Here is a 13,860-nt window from a genome sequence, read left to right as displayed (position 1 = left end):
CAGGTTACAAAGGGAGTGTTGGTTTAGTGGGCCCTTCAGCCACTGGCTCAGACTGGGGCCATGGCTGTCTCAGTGGGTTTACTCCTCTGCTGCTGAACAAACACACCAAGCCCTCCGATTGGTGGGGAACACCGTCCAATCAGCTCGCTGCACAGCCGCTCCGTACTACTGCTGCTGGCTCGGCCTCAACGCGCTCATTCATTGGCTCCTCGGCTCGACTATTCTATATGAATCAGCGCGCCAATTATGCATTTGTCTTCATGTTTCCTCTGCTGGGCTTTGTCATAAGACATAAAGATGTAACGAATCACGAGCCAGTGGCCAGATCCGCGGCTCTTTTCACAACTTCTCTCAACTTTCCAGGAAGTTTCAGGGTCTCAGTGTTTACATCCATGAGCCACTCAAATAAACAGGTTAAACCAAAAAACTATGTTCTAAATTTCATTTAAACTTCACTTATACTCGCTTTTAATTGTTTTATAATATGTTTTAAGTTTCAACTCCCGAAAAGTTTTATAACAACTTTTCACTCAGTGCTTAGACCCATATATCCCCTCTGTATGGACTTATATAAGAGATGTATTAAACCTGGGCGCCTTCAGTCGGCCTAATTAGGCTCATACAATTTTTTCCAACCTGGTTTACGTGGATCTAAAGATTTCCACTGCAAACGAAATAACGAAACGCACGCGGAGGATGTTGGTGTGAAAGTGTGGAGAGAGCCCTGCAGATGGTGGATGTGAGCAGTGGACGTATAGAGACAGCAGTCATGGGAGTGCTCGCCTGGCTCTGTCGGTTTAAATGAACTGATGCATGGCTGCAGCCTCTGTGTGTGTGTGTGTGTGTGTGTGTGTGTGTGTGTGTGTGTGTGTGTGTGTGTGTGTGTGTGTGTGTGTGTGTGTGTGTGTGTGTGTGTGTGTGTGTGACAGACAGTGTGTGTATGTGTGTGGCTGCAGGGTCTGCAGGAGGAGTAGTGAATGTATCGCTGAGGAATGTACAGAAAGTCTCCCCGCCCCCAGTCTCAGGACTCCTCACTATGGACAAATTCCATAGGGGCAAAACTGACATAAAGTTTCAGAGCAGACTGCATCCTATGTGGGAAGATTTGTGCGGTTTAATGTCAGTGTAGGTAAAAAAGAACTGACAAAATCGATCTTGTTAAACATAGTCTAGGTTATTTCTAGAGAGAAAGAAAGAAAGAGAGAGAGAGAGGAGGGAGAGGGGAGGGGGAGGAGGGGGTAGATTGTTTAAGTAAAAGGCAGCTTATAGCCCAACTTTGAGCTGCTGGCCTCACTCCAAGATATAGGCTACGTCGCCAAACGCAAGGCTCTTTCACAAAGCCCTTTAGGCTACACTGAATCAAGGGATTCTGATTTCCGGTGAGATTGCTTCTTCTTTTTTTTTAAGAAAAGAAAATGTATTGTTAGGTGATTTCAAATCTTGAACAATGTTGTCTTTCCAGTTGAATTGTAACCATTAAATCCACTGGCTGACCGCTACGGACAGAGTCAGGCAACACTGTGGTGCTGGTGTACGCCATGTTGAGGAGAATCTAGGTCCTTACAGTAACATTAACTGATGGAAACAGTCCTTATCGATGTTAATGCAACTCTTCTCCTATTTTTTTTGGGAGGGTCCAGCATATGTGTGCTATTTTAAACCAAGTGCTTTCTTGCAGGCTCCATAAGAAAGAAAAAAAAATTGGATGATTTTTTCCTCCACATATTCTCCTATGGGATGACACCCTTCATCTCATTAGAAAATGGCGGTTTGTGCCCCCTTCAAAAACACATGCCAAGGTACATTTCTTTTTTACACAGCAAATAATGAGTTAATGCTTCCTGGCAAAAATATGAAAAAGACAATTATATCTCAGCTGATATCTTTGATATTTGGAAAAAAAAGAAAAAGAAAAGAAAGAATAATAGAAAAACTGCAGGTTTTCTAGTTTTATCCTCTCTTACACATTTATTTCCAAATAAAAGTTAAATCCAGGAAATTATCATTGAATGGTGAACTGAGTCTTAATGAGTAGTTATAGAAAAGATGTGTAAATGTTAGGACATTTTTATGGAAGTAATTCATGTCTTGTTTTACTGAAAATAGCCTCTAAAAGCTATTAAGAGCAGCCACACATTGTTTCCGTCACACTATTGTTTTGTTTCACATGTGACAACAACTCTGCCTGTGTTCTTCTGATGAAATATTTGTTTAATTGGATGTAATTTGATTAAATCCTCTGCAGACTGTACTTTCCATGCTGCGTAGTGTGTAAAAGAAACAGCCTGAAAATTCTCCCTTGTTTTTCTTTTTTCAGTATTCCAAGATAAATGTGTTTTCTTTTGGTTGATTCTTGTATTTTTTGTGATGTTAAGATGGATGTTTTTTGTGTGTTGTTTTTTAACCGTTGTGAATCATAGGATCAATTAGTTAAACAGAACATGTTCATGTGCTAAAGTCTCACGAAAGTGGGTGTTTTCACGCAGAGTCACATGAATATTTGCAGACTTGGTCACACACTGCAGCCAACTCTGCATGGCCCAGCCTTAGCATGTATACAGTTTGGTCTCTCCTGCAGGACAACTTCCCTCCTGGCTGCTGTTGTTTACTGGTTTCAGCACCTTGATTGATTAGTTACACAGTGATTTGTGTTGAGAAAATGTATTTCTTAGCACCTCATAAGCAATCTGCTCCTTCAATATCTTGTTTTCTAAAAGAAGAGAGAAACATGATTTATTGTTGCTTTAGAGTTTTCACACTTGTTATTTTACATTAGATTATGTTTATGGAAAAATAAAGTGTGTGATTTGTTGAATCTGGAGTGGAATATGTCATATTTTTACTCAAGTGGAAAAACTTTAGCAAATTTTTGTTTGAAATTGAACTTTTATTTATTGTACATTGACTTAGATTTGAGGGCAACAGTGTTGGAGGTAATTGTTTGTCAACTTTTGGATTTTGATGAATAATTTCATTACACAAATACAATTTATTTAATGTGGATTTAAAAGGGATTTTGAACCAGCAACCTTTTTTTAGTGACGTAACAATACAATTTATATTTCTGCTGTCTAAATTGTGAGGTGTATTTATGCATAAAACACTGATCGCAAGCTTCAAATAGTTTTTAAATTGAAGATAAATTATTCCACTATGTTGAGACAAATTACGTTAAGAGGTGAAAAGTAATATAAACACATTTCTGGCTCAGTAATGGACTGATTATTTGTTGAATTTGGGCAGACATAAATAGATGAATGCATTTAACCTCCAAACAATGTCATCTACAGAAAACATATTTCATTCACTTAAGATGAAGAGACACAGATCAACTTAAGTGAAATGATAAAAAGGCTCATGTGACGTTTCTTCTCCACATCTCACATCACCAAGAACTCTGAGTGGTAAAAAAAAAAGATAAAGAGCGTGTGCTGATGAAATAACAGACACTTGTTAATATTTGTTGTTCCAAGTGCACTCGGATGTTTGTTGCTCCGACGTGAACCGCTCAGGAGAAGGGGAATGTAAGCCTATACACCCCCACCCCCACCACACACCCCTAACCCCCCCCTCCACCAGTCATCCTGTGTTGAGGCCATATAGAACACATGGACCTGCTGCTGCCTGCTAACCTTCAGACATTGTCCTGTACGTTAGGAGCCCGTCCTCCCACATTTACATAAATCACAAACACACGATGGTGAAGCCACAGGTTACATCTGGTGCAGACCTTGGGCGTGTTCACTTCACTACAATAAATAATTGACATGTACACTAAAACTCTATGATAAAGTTGATGGAAAAATGAGAGAAGATGGTGATGGTAACAGACCCAGGAGTGTTGGTTTCAGAAACACCCATTTATTTTGTGAAGTAGTAGCCTAAATATAACCTGCCTCCTCTAAGTGATATACTTAACAATACTCCTGATATTGTCCTTTCTCTGAACCAGAAAAATAGAATAATGTTCTTGTATCTGTCTTTCTCAATATTTCACTCCCAAGTTCTATAGGTGAGCTACGGCTGCAGGGAATCCCAATATTATGTAAACCCATTCTGTCCCCTACTGGTCATCCTATGGCTAGATAGCCCCACGACCACGACACCTGTGTCCAAGGGCACTTTGAGTAAGGAATAAGAAATTCATATATATTTATAGAACATCACATTTAGGCACAGATGAAGAATATTATCAGCATATTGTTAAATGTGTACACCTGTTCTACACGGTGAAAAGTGGCTGCACTTACACATCAGACCAGGGGACAGTGACTCAAACCCTATAGTCTACTTGATAATGACACAAAGCTGTATAGGTCAATGTCTATGGTGGATGTGTACGATGATCAAAGTCCACTTAACAATAATAATAATTAAAAAAATCAAAGGTGAAAATGAGTACAAAAGGTACAGACTTGAGCTGTGACTGTGGCGTTGAGTGTCTTTATTGAGAAAGACCTCATACTTTGACCCTTTTATCCGTCCTGCTAGTGGTTACCTTGGAACCTTAAAGACTTATCTTGGAGTCAGTGTGAATGAACGCATAACTCTGAGGGGCCCCATGACATGTCAGTAGTGATTATTAACCCCATTTGAATGAAGTGCCTTACTATTGGGACGAAGGTCTACTGATCAAGAGCCCTCCAATCCGGGTTTATTTTTGCGGTTAAGTCATGCCGTTTCAAGATCTCGTAAACCACAGATATCTAAACCTGTACCTGTTTGAGACAAATAAATGATTTTGATGTTGTGATGAAACGATCTGTTCAATGCAGGGACATTTAAATGGTATCAGTGCTGCATGAAGAACACACCTGGCCTGGTTCTGTCATAGTTTTTTTTAATAGGAGCACACATTTGTTACTTTAGATAGGGAAATGTTCTAGTAATGCGTTTGTTGCGGTACATCACATCATCATCACATGAAAGTGAAAGAGGTTTTGTATTTGTGTATTTTATAGGCACCATGATGATGTATGAGAAAAGCAGAAGCTCTTGGTGTTGTTACTGTAAATATTCATTTAGAGGCGTTTTTCCCCTTACATGTGAACCTGTGTGTTATGTAATGAAAGTCACCCAATAAAAACGTATTGGTAAAACTTGATCCTTGCATGTTTTCATTCGTGAGAGGAAACTGAACTTGTGGAGAATCTATTGTGACTCCTGATCAGCTGCTTTATATGTGTGAACATAAACTTATCATGCACATCACCTCGCTCTGTGAAACTCTCCCAGCTCCTTTTCCCACCTCACCCACTCAACTTACAGTAATAACTCCCACCTATACAACCATAGCTCGACTTCAATTTCATGCATATTAAGTCAGAAAAACACCTTACAAACTTTGGAGTTTTCATAAAGTTATATTTCCATACAAAGAAACAACAATTAAAAAAATTGAAATACATAAAACTCTCTGGAGAAACAGAATTGACGAGTTCCTTGTCTAAAAAAGAAAAAAAAATTGAATGTGAGCAGAGAACCAACCACTTATGGCATGGTAACACTTTATTTTACAGCACCATTTACCTGCTACTTACCAGTAAACTCACTTGGCGACAGGCAACACAGAGAATAATCAAATTTCTTATCTTTACTGCACAGACTTTATTAGTAAAATTCCTCACGTAATACAGGTTGTAAAACCAAGTGTCACCGTTTACTTACTAAAATCTAATTTTCAATCTCCATCATAATTAGGATGATGTTAACAGTGATAGTTGAACAGGAAAAAAATATATTGCTGCTGCAGAAAAATGAAGAGGGAAGGATGTAGGTCTAAGAGTGAAGCAACAGAAACCAACAGTCGCTGAGTTCTTTGCTCACACCCAAAATGGATGCGTGAAAAATGTCTACAAATTAAGACATCCTTTGCATGTAAACAAGAACTATCTCAAACTTAAAGAGTTTGGTTGATAAGGACATGCTAATTCAAAAATGTACCCCTCGGAGAAAAACAAAACAAAAAACACCTCGATGTGTCACACATCAACTACTGGAGGGAAGCTGAACATTGAAAGAAGCGACTTAGTATCGTCCTGTGAAGAGAAAATATGAAAGGCATATTAGAAGCAGCACAGTCAGTGAAGTATTAACACAATTAATCAATCTACTGAGAGACTAAGCTACAGTTACGTGCTTAAATATGCAAACTAGCAGCAGTCTGACTTCATGTTCCAGGATGATACAATGGATGCAGATTGGTGAGCTTCTTGTTTGCGTTTTTCTCTTCACACTTACGTGGGCTGTAGGAGCGAGACCGTGAGCGAGACCTGTATCGACTGTAGTAGGGTGATGGAGAGCGCCTGCGACTGCAAAGAGGCAAAACAAGATTTAATACATTTTCTCCCACGCAAAAGTGTAGAACGCCGACTTTGTTCTCACAAATTACTCACCTGTACCTGTAGTCGTACTCATCGTATCTGTCATAGCGGTCGCGGTCGTAGCCGCGGTCATAGTACGAGTCTCTCCCTCTCCTGCTGCTGCTGCCCCCGCCGCCGCCACCACCACCGCCGCCGCCGCCCCCGCCACCTCCTCCTCCTCCTCCTCCGCCGCCATTGCTGTTGAAATAAGGAGAAACGAGGGTCAGGCTTCTTTCTTTCTTGCGAAACACAGTGCCACGTCAAAATCGGCATATGTGGTAATAAATCACAAAATTGTGTTTCAAGAAAATATTCGGAGTTGGATCTCAAATTATATGAGTAAGCTCTGACATCAGAGCATTACGCTATCCCCGCTCTTCAGTCGCGATGGCTCAAATGAACGTTTATGCTTCTCGGGGACTTCAGCTATGTGATGTAAATCGAATGCTTTCACGTGAAACCGATATGTCAGACTTGACATTAGTGTTGATCTTACTGAGTTGGTCGGCCCATGTAGATCCCTGGTGTCGGGGTATGAGGACGCTTGGTAATGGAATAATCTACCCTGATCCGCCTCCCGTCCAGCTCCATGCCGTTGGCTCGCTCCATCGCCTAGGGAACGCAAGAGGGAGGACAAGACAGAGATGTTATCTGACTGTTGCGAGCTCTTTGGCAAATATTATTTAATTCACAACAACCCACCAACAGTACACACAGTAACCCCCTGCTCTGAGATGCAAGGTGAGGGAATTTGTGGCAAGGCAGACACCTAGTGGTACACTTGTGTAATCACAGCTGAATGAATTGGAAATAAGAGCCAAAAAAAAAAAGAAAAAAGAACCCAACAGGTGGCCTTATCTTGAAGGACCTTTGAACCTGTATGTACTATGTAACTATGAAAACAAACTGCAAAACAATATGTAGCTGCTAGTGACTATATATGGCTGAAAATCTTACAGAAGAATTTAACATAAACTGATAAAAAAAAAAAGTCTGGATTCAACTTGCCAGATCTAAGAACTAATATACTTTACACCCCAGAGACTGTAACTATACATAAAGATTCAAATGTAACTACATAGAAGGACAGAAAACAAACGAGTGTCAGGAAACAGGACTGAAGCTTGCTGGCATCTGACTGAAAAATAAAAACCCCAAACATTTCCAATACCTCTTTGGAGTCATCAATCCTCTCGAAGTAAACAAAGGCAAAGCCACGGGACCGACCCGTGCGCTGGTCGTACACCACATTGACCCCAGCCAGAGGACCGTAGCGTGAGAACACCTCCCTCAGGTCACGTTCTGTGGTGTACAGGCTCAGGCCAAACACCCCCAAACAAGTGCTGGGGTCAGGGTTCGCCTGGAAGGGTCAACAATAAGGGTCAGAGTTGATGGTACCGCCTATCACGTCACCCAACTAATGATGTGCATACAATTACCAATGTACTTTGGTATACAAAACACAATTCATCATGCATGCAGCATTTTACATGTGGAGAGGAATCTCTTTCCAAAACACAAATACAGAAAACAACACCTACATTAATATCTTACATTGACTGATTTAAAAACATCCTTATTTATACATTTTCTTCAGGTTAGTTTTCACTGTTCATGGAGAAAATACCAGTCCAACTTCATTGGATACTTACTCTTTACATTATGACTTCTGGCTAACAACTGTGGCTAGGTTACTTGATGAAAACTGAAAATCTGTTTTACAACAGGGTACTAAAACTTTCCCTCTAAGCATCTCCACTTGTACCAGTGCAAATAACTGCTCAGTGGGTAAACTGTGACAGCTTTAATAACCCCTTAAACTGCTTCCAAAAAGATGCCCTGGGGACACCTATACAAAGTACAAACCCATTCCATTTGCCATCTGTTTGCTTGGAGATTTCCTGCTTTGCATTTTCACATGGACCTCTTAAAGCAGCATTGTGCTACAGACATACTGACCTTACAAACTGTGTTGCTGCAACAACTATCTATTTTATGATACTCCATGCCACATGGAAGACAGAGGAAGTTAATGTACTTGATTCTTATTTATTATTACTTTCTATTATAAAAGCGTAGATTTATTTATTGATCCCAAGCTTGAAACATCAGTGTATCCAGTTTTCTTAAATATTTAATGCGTCTTTGTCACAGTAAAGTTTCAGCAAGATGTATATACATGTAGTTTATCATTTTATCCACCCATACGTTGTTACTTGTTCATATGAAAGGATACAGAGTATTATAGCTAAAATACATGAAAACTGCATATGCACACATTCATTTTCTTTGGTAATTGAACAAATATATCAAAATCTGTGTAATATGGCATTTTGATTGCAAACAGTCAGTTTGCTGTCATTTTCCTTCCACCAGGTGGTATTTACACACATATCCATCATCCTGTACCACACTGGGAGCAGCAACTTTGACCCACACAAAAACATTACATTATTATCCCCTAAAAATGTCAGAAGGTCCACATACCCTAACATCAGTATCACCGCCGCCATGACTGTATGCTTCTTTTGTGAAGTCATGGCTCTGTTGATATAATGAAAGGAGGGGAGGGTTAAGGAAAGGGGTTATTAAATGTCACGTCAGAGTGGTTTCCCACAGCATTAACCACAGTCTTCTGAAAATTAACTTTCTCACAATTAAAACAATGACAAGTCCACCTGCACTTGACTTTAAAACTATATCATAATATCCTTATGTGTGTTTGTACCAAACTCAAATCCATGTGCAAAAAGTTGTTTTTAACAGATCTAATACAATGGGATTTATCTTATCCAGAGAGATAGTGCTGAATTGATGATCTTAAAATGAGAAGTTGTGTCCGAGTCTTTTTAACTTACAGAAATGACTCTTCTCAAAAAAAGTATGTATTTCCAAAACATTTTGATGTGACTAATTTTGTGTTCGATCTATCAAGTGACTGTATCTGCTCAATAAACCAAATATGTGAGAAAACATATGTCAAGTGTAGTTGCTTCTCCTTTGTTCTTTTCTCGATCTCGTCAAACTCACCCTGCTGCCAGTGTGGCGGCGCCGGTTGGACATTGGGGAAGTACTCTGGCTCCTCTTGCGGCGGTACTCCGGGCTGTAGGAACGGGAGCGGGACTTCCTCCGATGGGAATAGGATCGAGAGCGTGAGCGGCTGTAACGGCGGTTTGAGTGCCGTCTAGATCGAGACCTGCAGAAGATGGGACAGAGGAGAAGAGGCACAACAGAAAGGAGGTAAGCGGTTGATGGATTTCAGTGTTAAGTTTCTTTGTGATATGACAGGACAATAGCAGAAATAATAGAAAATGGAGACAGCATACCTAGATTTTGACCGAGAGCGGGATCTGGACTCAGAGCGTTTGGAGGCCCGGGATGGGCTCGGGGTGCCGGACCTGCTCTCCGACTTGACCCGAGCTGGACTCCCACGATCCGATTTAGATGGGGAGCGTGACCCCTATTGCCACAGCAGCATGTTAACAATCTTCTCATGGACACATTCATTTATTTCTTTACACAAAAACATAAGAGTATGTTGCACACATACAGTTCAACTGTCTAAGATGTACAGCTTATGTACTGTGAAGGAAAAGGTTAGTAATCTTACAGTGTCACTGAATAAATAGGTGGTGTACAATGTGGTATGTCATTAACCCTATATAGCAATTGTACATGACAGGTCTATTTCCATGTCCACCTGGGCCATCACGGGAAAAGTAAAACATGCATGTTTATGTTACAGAAAGGGAGCATAGTAAAGAAAAGACATACGTGACACAAACAGTATATTTACTTAACCTAGAGACACATTCATTCTTCCAGATTCTTTACACGCTACTGCCTTCTCTCAGGATTTCTATCCTTCTTCATTCTTCTTTTTTCAGTTTTCTCATTTTCTGATTCCAGGTCTGTTTTTCCTCTCTTCACCCAAACTGAAACCAGTTTCATTTTAGCCATTACACCGCAAGCGCTTCTATCTGACACCATTCTTCCGTCACATTTCCTCCCTTTCCACTTCTATGTTCTGCTCTGTACATGTTTTCATTAGCCTTCTTTTATCTTGAAAATTTTCTTCATCATTCTTGGATAAAACTCTTCAAATCCTTCTCGATCAATAACCTTAATGAAAAAAGAACATTCAATAAAATTAAGATCATAGGGTTTAAAAGGAGAAAATCTTAAATGAAATGAAAAAGAACACTGAATGCAGTACAATTACATTAAGTTTTAATTATTCAGGAAATTATATATATGTATATTTAAAAAAGTGAGCAATATTACAACAATTTAAAATATATGATAATAACAAGTAAAGCTCTTAGATAATGTGTTTTTAGCAGTGTTTCAGATGGCTAATTCAGAGCGTGAAAGCAGGGCAGGAAGAGTGGCTTGGTTCAACTACAAGTAGGCTAAATGCTACAACAGACAAAAACCCAGGTGGCCGATGTGCAGTAGCGTGTCGGCCATATTATATATTTAATGTCCGAATTTAAGGCTCGCAAAACGTTCATGTACCAATAAGTCATGTACAATGGAAATAACCGAAAACTGAAGGTTTGGTCCTCCAGCGGTGCTCGGCCTCAGTGAGACCTGCAGAGCAGCACCGCTGGAGGAGGAGCAGGTCGGCTACAGCCGGTCCTGCTAGCAGAGCGGGAACCACCGGTAATGTGCGACTAGTTTCGGTTACATGGTCGACTAGTAGGGGCATGTGAAAACACCCCTGGCTAAGTTTAGCCAAAAACATAAATAAAAAGCGTATAACGTCGACGCTAAGCGATTAATTTAGCATTAGCTCGAGTTTAGATTAGCTCGCGGTGAATCCCTCTACAATGTCCTTTATCGGCAGCCACACGGAGGAGAAAGGAAAAAGGAAGAAATGAGGAGATAACATTCACGTAATCACTCGACGTGCTCACTTACCCGAGCTTCGCAGTTTCCATCGTCAATGTCGCTCATTGTTGAGTATAAGCTAACGCGACCGCGTGCTTTTAACAGAGAGTAGCTGCGACTGAGCTTTCACACAATATATTTGTCTCCCTGGATGATTATTAGCTAGAAGAAGATGGCGCATGAGGTGGGTGTTATGTTTATGTACTGCAGCATCTACGTCATCTCCTTTCTCGTCGCCCACGCCCCCTTCACAAACAAAATCCAAGGCGTCCTTGAACGCCTCATCAAAACACACCCCGGAGCATGGATGTATTAGCCCCGGAGACTCAAAAAGTGACGGCGGTAATACAACGCCATTATCACAATATGACTTTGAAATTACTCCATTACAAACAAAGTCCCGCAGTGTGGTCTGTGAAATCTGAATTCAAAACCTGTCTTTATAAATTCACTTGTACAGAAACACGCACAGATTTATCTCAAAGGAGGTTAACCTCATTTGAGATACTATGACCTGGACAAATGAGAATATGCACAGGCTTACGCACATATTTAAGACACATTCGTATGCCCCATAGACTGTATATAAAAGAGGTATGCCCTCTTTGGAAACCCTATTTTTTACAGTCTATGTGGAAACCACAGCAATGCATAGAACCAAATAAGGCTGAATTCTTTGTGAGGCACATCTCACCACCCAATGTATAAGACCTCCTGAATCACATTAATAAGCATATTTTTTTTTACCCCTGTCAAAATTAATCTACAATTATCAAGCTGAAGGTGATAATGGGATCAGTTTTCCATGAGGTTAATTTATTAGTAAAGCTATGTCACAGCAGCTGACTGCATGGCTCACCACCATCTTTTCAACTTTAGCATTATGAGGCAAAGTACAATAATGCTGTCACTCAGAGTAAACACAGTCAAACCAAAAGTCAATAAATTCATTCTAATGACCCGGATATACATACAGGTGTGTCATATGTCAGAAACATGATGTTAATAAGTAAATAAGCAATTGTGACTATTATCTTATAATTTAATCACATTTCTTCATGTTTTTCCCCCCCGCTTTAACCCGCATTGACTTTGTCCCAAATAAGTGAAATTGATGAAATTATTGCCCATTTTTGTGGCAGGACCAAGTCATCGTGTAAATGAGTACTGTGATGAGAAAATTAAAGATTTTCCACCTATGGGCAGGACAGGATGAGGTATTTTGCCTGCGCCTCAAATATTATAGAGAACATACTCAGCAGGCTGGCTGGAGGAATGAATATTTCAAAGCCTAAAGTATACCTAAAGTCAAAGTTGGATGAGCCCAGTATTTTTAGAAAATCTCTCACAGAGTCACAGTGCAACATGAACCCTGAACATGTGTAAGCAGTAGGTCAGTCATCTTAACAGCACTACAGGGCTAAATACTGACCACACAGTACATTCAGTCTGTTCCACATCTACATTAAAACATCTCTCAGCAGAGAAAACGTTGGGTTACAATTGAGATAAATCTCTCTCTCTCTCTCTCTCACACACACACACACACGCGCGATCATGTTTACAGTAGCAAGTAGACATCGTCTCATCATGTTCTGCATATCTCCCCACATTGTTTCTCAGCAATTGTACACACTTTCTTCAGAGTGCAAATAACATTCTTTGGATTATGTCTTAGAAGTGAACTATACAGTTTAATTCACCTTGAAATGACTACATGTCTAAGCTAAAACCTTGTTCATATGTTTTTCGCAGCTGCAACAGCAAAAAAAAAAACCAACCCTGAAATGTTTCTATTCCTTACTATAATGACTGTTTAGTTCAGCATGTTGATATGTTGAAGCAGTATTGTAAATATCTTTACAATGTAGACAGAGAAACATTTTGAGCCATGTTATATGATTAAGCATATGGGATTCAATTTGAGTTCCAAAAGTTCATACGTTACGTTTGCTTTCGCTTTAACAGTCACCCGATTCAAATATGGCATTATCAAAATTGCTAGAATGTAAGCTGAATAAAATCAGCAATGAAAATATAAAAATGCACTAAACAGTCTTGGTAAAAAGAAAAATAAATATCAGCATATGATAGGACATAGCATGAAAAAGTCCTCTCTCTTCTTAGATGCATCCCAAATGTGAAGGTTCTGGATGTCCATACGTCTCACTATTGCTTTTCAGTTGTCTGATGCTTTTACATCAGTGATAAATGCTGGAAAAGTGTGATGTGCTAAAAACAAAAACAATTTCCATCTATCAGAGCTATGCTCCTTGATGTGGTCGAGGCCTGTTAGGCATGTGTGGGTGTAGGCGGGATGTCCCTGGGTGGCTGGAGGCCAGAACGCCCCCTGCTGTGTGGGAAGTGTTAGTGGAGGAGGCATTGACCACCAGTTCGATTTTCCCCTCCAGTTTGACCAACCGTGTCAGGATGTCATCCAGCAGCACGGCTATAGTCCTCTTCAGATCCGCTGTGTGTACAAGAGGAGAGACAGTAAATACCACAAAAAATAAAAAATCAATGCTATAAAAGTGTTCATATAAGATGAACTAAGTTTGTCATTTAATTTGCGGGAAAGATGAGTGATCGCCCCCAACTTCTTCCA

At 40.1% G+C, this 13,860-nt stretch overlaps 2 protein-coding genes and 1 long non-coding RNA gene across 5 annotated transcripts in view; 1 reads left to right on the top strand and 2 right to left on the bottom strand.

Moving 5' to 3' along the window:
• Positions 1–5,343: 5,343 nt before the first annotated feature.
• Positions 5,344–11,453, bottom strand: tra2a (transformer 2 alpha homolog). 2 transcript variants are annotated; one of them, XM_085792105.1, is made up of 9 exons: positions 11,286–11,453; positions 9,689–9,822; positions 9,393–9,558; positions 8,850–8,906; positions 7,534–7,722; positions 6,859–6,974; positions 6,396–6,560; positions 6,241–6,311; positions 5,344–6,038 (listed from the first exon to the last, which is right to left on the bottom strand). In XM_085792105.1, exons 1-9 carry the CDS (start codon positions 11,319–11,321, stop codon positions 6,028–6,030), a joined length of 945 nt encoding a protein of 314 aa, XP_085648231.1. In that variant the 5' UTR covers positions 11,322–11,453; the 3' UTR covers positions 5,344–6,027. The 2 variants fall into 2 exon arrangements, with proteins under 2 accessions (XP_085648231.1, XP_085648232.1); XM_085792106.1 differs by having other exon boundaries at positions 6,402–6,560.
• Positions 7,598–9,028, top strand: LOC146978999 (uncharacterized). The gene is made up of 2 exons (XR_015037148.1): positions 7,598–7,730; positions 8,861–9,028. It is a non-coding gene; the product is annotated as an uncharacterized LOC146978999 (long non-coding RNA).
• A 1,037-nt stretch (positions 11,454–12,490) lies between the features above and the next one.
• The window catches only part of ccdc126 (coiled-coil domain containing 126), a 30,592-nt gene continuing 29,222 nt past the window's right edge, over positions 12,491–13,860 (bottom strand). For both annotated transcript variants that reach the window (XM_085792104.1, XM_085792103.1), the window contains one exon: positions 12,491–13,725. In XM_085792104.1, the coding sequence (XP_085648230.1) occupies positions 13,520–13,725 (206 nt within the window). In that variant the 3' untranslated portion in view covers positions 12,491–13,519. The remainder of the gene's footprint in view (positions 13,726–13,860) is intronic.

The sequence above is a fragment of the Trachurus japonicus genome, chromosome 11, assembly GCF_045865225.1.
Source record: "Trachurus japonicus isolate A0001 chromosome 11, Traja_1.0".
NCBI lineage: Eukaryota > Metazoa > Chordata > Actinopteri > Carangiformes > Carangidae > Trachurus > Trachurus japonicus.
This window is presented reverse-complemented; position numbering and strand designations above follow the sequence as displayed.

Bases quoted from the DNA above. Each gene is read 5' to 3' on its own strand.
- tra2a (XM_085792105.1), bottom strand. From the start codon at position 11,321: ATGAGCGACATTGACGATGGAAACTGCGAAGCTCGG. The intron at 8,907-9,392 runs GTGAGTTTGACG...TTATATCAACAG, and splicing joins GCCGCCACACTGGCAGCAGG to AGCCATGACTTCACAAAAGA. The intron at 7,723-8,849 runs GTATGTGGACCT...TGACCCTTCCAG, and splicing joins GCGGTGATACTGATGTTAGG to GCGAACCCTGACCCCAGCAC.